We start from the raw sequence: 5,172 nt of genomic DNA on the forward strand, positions 1-5,172 counted from the left end.
GGGGGGGGGGGGGGGGGGGTCACAGTGTAGATGGGGAAAAAAGGATTCCAATGATTATAACATCAGGCTGCAACATAAAAAAATGAAATAACCATGCATGATTCTATTAGAAATCATGAAAAATGTTACAGACTTCAGACTGAGACTGCTTACAAAAGGAGTTAGAAACTTTTACAGAATAAATTGAGTCTCCATTCACGGTATTATTCAACCATATGCAAAGCAAATATACTTCTTTATTTCCATCAGCACATAATTGAGTATTCAAAGTGAGCACAGATACTGTTTGTTAATTGAAGTGCTTTACTAAATGAACCCTTTTGTGTACAAAACAAATAATTAAAGTTTTCAATTCATTTATATAGTTAAGCATAGAATCCTCCACTCAGGTATTCCTAATTTCTGTATATACATTTCTTTAAATGAGTTGTATATTTATGTTTATATATCCCCACACTGTGTAAATGACAAAATACAGTCTATAAAAATGGTATGAAGATTAAGTGTGTTTAGGATCACTGTGAAATTGATTCATCTGTTAAACTTTTGTTTTTCAATCTCTTTTTCAGAAACGCACTGTGATCTGTGACCCTATTGTGTGTCAGCCTTTGAACTGTACTCAGCCCGTCCAATTACCTGACCAGTGCTGTCCAGTGTGTGAGGGTAAGTTTTAAGAATTGCCATTTTGAGTCCAAGAGATCGATTCTAGTGTAATGAGGCCAAATTCTTTTCAGTTGTTTTCTTTTATATTAAACATTTAGCTTTTTATTTCAGAAAAGAAAGAAAACCTGGAAGTGAAAAAGCATTCAAAACCTCATGCTGAAGGTAAGAAATGTTTTCAAACTTATCCTTTCTACATTGTTCATTCCATTCTCATCCAGCATACTTAGGTATTTTTGTATCTCAAAATCTCTCCTACTCTTTTGCAGGGTGTTATTTTAATGGGTTTTGGAGAGCAGCTGGGACACACTGGCATCCAGTGGTTGAACCCTTTGGTCTAGTCCTGTGCGCAACTTGCACCTGCAGGGTAAGATTTCGAAAGGTTCTTTTCTCCTTTAGACTTAAAACTACTTATACGTTGATAAAATCCACTCACCAATCTCTTTTTTTTTTATTTTTATTAGAATTCATCACCTGACCTCCCAGACCTGCACTGTGTGAGAAAGACCTGCCCACAGCTTACATGTGCTAATCCAATCCGGGCCAGTCCAATGGATTGCTGCAAGAAGTGCCCAGGTAAGAGAAAGTGGCACATTGCAAAAACCTAAAGCCATTTAAACTGGCACAATGGAGTTGCTTTTGTAATGTTGAAGAATGCTAATAGCCTGTCTAAGGCAGTATTTTGGTTCAGAACTGAAGAAGCAACTTTTACAAGCTACCAAATGTCTTCAACACTTCTAAAACAGGTCTGGTTGAATGTGACTAACTATTACCAGATGCACCATGATGACATGAATAAATGAGAGCCTTCACAGACATGGACCTAAGTAGACAAGACCCAGTGGTTTTTATAATGTATTAAAGTGTAAAATATAAGGAGGTAGTCATTGACCTCTCATTGACTAAGCATATATACTAGTATGCTTAGTATATTAGATGACAGTATACTAATATAGTCCAACTCTAGTCAAGGTTTTTTTGCAGGTTTTTGACAAGGTGAAGAAGGCTTTTTTTGTTCATGAGCTCTACAGATACTACCAGAGAACACAAATAGCAATATTTTTGTAAAAGCACTTGAAATATATTCCATTCCCACCTTTTACCTGTAAGATTAATTTACTGTTCTCCCTTGCAGATGAAGCTCAAAACCCTTTGGAGTTGGCAGACAGAATGCAATCTGATGAACCAAGGCAGTGCAGAGTGATGGGTCATCTGTATGCCAACAATGAGAGATGGCACCCGACTCTTCCAAAACATGGTGTGGTGAAGTGTGTTACCTGTGTTTGTGTGGTAAGTAGTAATGTGCTAGTGGAAAATGTGGTGGGTAAAAACTTTTAACTTTACTGTGATAAATTTTAACCATTTATTATTCAACAGGATGGTTCCCCTCAGTGTGAAAAACATAAATGGAAATGCAGCGACCCCGAATGCAAGGCTAGTGGAAAGACAGACAGAATCTGTTGCAGTGAGTGCCAAGGTAAGTACCAACTATGTGCAGTACACACCTGGTATAAAAATGTTGTCTTTTAGATAATATATATATATTTGCTTTAAAGGTGCAAGTGCCTTACTGCATCTAAACTATCCTGCCTTACTTACAGATGACAGCCAGGAAGAAGATGAAAAGTTAAATTCTGAAGAACCAATAAGTGCATGGAGTTATTAAATATGAGAGAAATGGACAGTGGAAATAACAGAAATGGACGGAATATTATGAAATTATGAAAACTGGTTTCAAGTCACTCGGCCCTCTCTGATGACATATCTCCTAATTGGATACTTTATATGAATGTTATGACTCTGATATCTTACCATTCTGAAAACACCACAAGACAAATTTGATGTAATACAGTCCTCGCCAGCAAGCATTTATTACTGCTATAGAACTATGCTATGGTGTATTTCACTAGGAAGCAAATGAAGACAACTGCAGGACTCGATGCCGTAATTTCCTTTACAATACTATTGCAGGACTATGATGTTATGGCTTTTCTAATGAGGCAACTGCAAGACTGATGTCATTCCGACCCTTAGTGATCCTTTGTAGGGATAAAGCTTGCAGGACATTTATTTTTTTTACCTAAATTGGCAACTGCAAGATTTTATCATGTAGACCCTTTACTGGTCCATATAAGGGTAACTGTGGGACAGATTTCATAGCACAAAATATGATGATATAGACCCTTTACTGATCCATATAAGGGTAACTGTGGGACTGATTGCATAGCACAAAATATATTCTGTCACCCAATAATGTAAAAATGTAAGTGATGTACAAAGTGTAAAATGTGACGCAGACTGTTACAAAAGAAGTTCATCTAACAGAAGCAGTTCCAGTTTGTCACCCCCAGCAAAACAGACTACCTTTCTTGGAGAATATTCATCACAGCATACAACTATAATGTACTCTGCTGGATCCCATTGGATGGTTTGCAGCACTAAATAAAAGTGACTGTGAACAGACAAGGATCACATTGTAGATATGAGAAGAACTGGATGTGTGTATGTCCATATATACATGCCTACTGCCAATATATTAAGAATGTATTACCTTAAATATGTGTTTTCGGATGTTTGTACAAACACCTGTGTTATGTTTTATGTGTTTTGTATTATTTATAGTGTTTTCAATGGATGCAGCAAATGTGTGAATTAATTATTGTGATTATATTTATTAAACTCAATTAAACTGCAAAAGAATTGCAACTACTTTGAACTACAGCATTCACATTGTTACAGTTTGAAGGGTAAAGATTAGCATATTTATATATGTATAAATATATTAGCATATTACATATCAAGCTGTTTTTCTGTTTGTTTACTTTTATTTTGTATGTAACTTTTATATTTTTTATGTGTTTTAACCATTCCAGTTATTACAAAACCAAAGAGGAAGCAGAAGTTTTACTCAGGCAATGTTTTTCCATAGGCTCTGCCCATATCACATCAGGTAAAAAAATACAATACTTCCATTGGTTCTCGCCCGATAATCGTCAGAGGGCCGATATCGGACAAGAATCTAAAGTGTGTACAGTGTGCATCGTTCATCCATGGACGATGAACGACAAACAATCGTAATGCAAGGGAAGGGGGAGAGCGTGCAGGGCGGTGCTGCGCCGCCGTTCTCCCCCTCCCCTCTGCATAGAGCAGAACAGTGCTGTATGTACAGCACTCGTTAATGCATCATGCAGTTCATAGATGGAAAGGATCATGAAAGATCCTTTCCAATGACTATAATTGGAAGTGTGTACGCGGCTAGAGACTTTAACCCATTCTGAAGTGAACTGATATGGATATAGGCATATGTAACAACTATCCATATTGCATTATCTTTGCTTGAGGGTAGGAACCCTTTATATTGGTGTTAATTGGGAGGAGGGCCTCGTCTACTAGTTCCCAAGTGGTAACAATACTCTTTACATTGGTGGTCAGTGGGAAAAATATTTTTCTTTGGAGGAAATCTAGTTGATAAATGCTGCCACAGACTCTTGAATGCTAAAAGGCAATCACGAATCATCACCATAACATACACCATAACATACATAAATAGATGTAGGGAACTCCCAACAAATAGGGGGCATTACACACTAATATGACAGTTTGTATTGATAATTTGTGACTGGATGGATGTATATTTCTTCACTCATGAGAATAAAAAGTCTGAACATGTAAATCTTGTGATAAAGGGTCGTAAAAGTCCCGGAATTTATAGTATACACTCTATATTATGTGACTGAGAGAACAAGTCCTTACATGTACGTATATGTAAGGACCTACAAAACCCCAAAGCCTTCTTAGTTTTGGATGTAATCTGTACAGATTTGCCATTGTTTTCCTATGATATTTAATTTGCCAACTAGTGGCCACCATGTTAGGTCAGCACAAATGCTAAATGGCTGTTAACATGTAAAGTGCTTGGCCACATGCTCATACAATATTTCATTGAGAGTTATACATACCAAAAGGATTAAAAAAAATCTAACATGCAGTGACAGAATCACAAAACTGTACCACATTTACATATAGTTTGGTGCAGGTCCCTTCCTAATCTTGTGCAACAACCTGTGTGCCATATGGGGTTTATTTGCTGAAAGAGTGTAAGCTGTTCAGTAAGCAAAGCAAATTATCACTCTTCAAAGGATAATTCTTAGTGAATGTGGTTAAAATTCACATTTCAAAGAATACCTACTTACTCACATGCAAGGAAATGTAAGAAAAAATGTGATATGTGAATGGCTGAAATCACCTCACCTTCACTAAGCTAAAAAAAGCTTTTTTCACTGACAATGTGTACAGTCTAAAATAAAGGACATGCTACTCTCTAAAAGCATAGAGAGGTTAGATAATTCCACACTTCATTCCACCCATACAGGGGATACAGTGGTTACCAATCTGGATTTGCCTTCTTTTTTGTCATTGCTAAATATAAGGATGGGGTGACTGTTTTTTAAGGAAAAATACTTTCTCAGGATCGCAGGCAGAAGAAACCACTGACATTATGTTCTGGAACAT

The 5,172-nt window shown here is 36.8% G+C and overlaps 1 protein-coding gene across 2 annotated transcripts in view; it reads left to right on the plus strand.

The window, feature by feature from the left end:
- CHRD (chordin) overlaps positions 1–3,461 on the plus strand; it is a 51,901-nt gene extending 48,440 nt beyond the window's left edge. For both annotated transcript variants that reach the window (XM_072408396.1, XM_072408395.1), the window contains 7 exons: positions 570–663; positions 775–825; positions 930–1,027; positions 1,125–1,236; positions 1,796–1,950; positions 2,038–2,137; positions 2,262–3,461. In XM_072408396.1, coding sequence (XP_072264497.1) covers positions 570–663; positions 775–825; positions 930–1,027; positions 1,125–1,236; positions 1,796–1,950; positions 2,038–2,137; positions 2,262–2,326 — 675 coding nt within the window. In that variant the 3' untranslated portion in view covers positions 2,327–3,461. The remainder of the gene's footprint in view (positions 1–569; positions 664–774; positions 826–929; positions 1,028–1,124; positions 1,237–1,795; positions 1,951–2,037; positions 2,138–2,261) is intronic.
- The last annotated feature ends 1,711 nt before the right edge of the window (positions 3,462–5,172 follow it).

Source organism: Pyxicephalus adspersus, chromosome 4 (genome assembly GCF_032062135.1).
Source record: "Pyxicephalus adspersus chromosome 4, UCB_Pads_2.0, whole genome shotgun sequence".
Taxonomy (NCBI): Eukaryota; Metazoa; Chordata; class Amphibia; order Anura; family Pyxicephalidae; genus Pyxicephalus; species Pyxicephalus adspersus.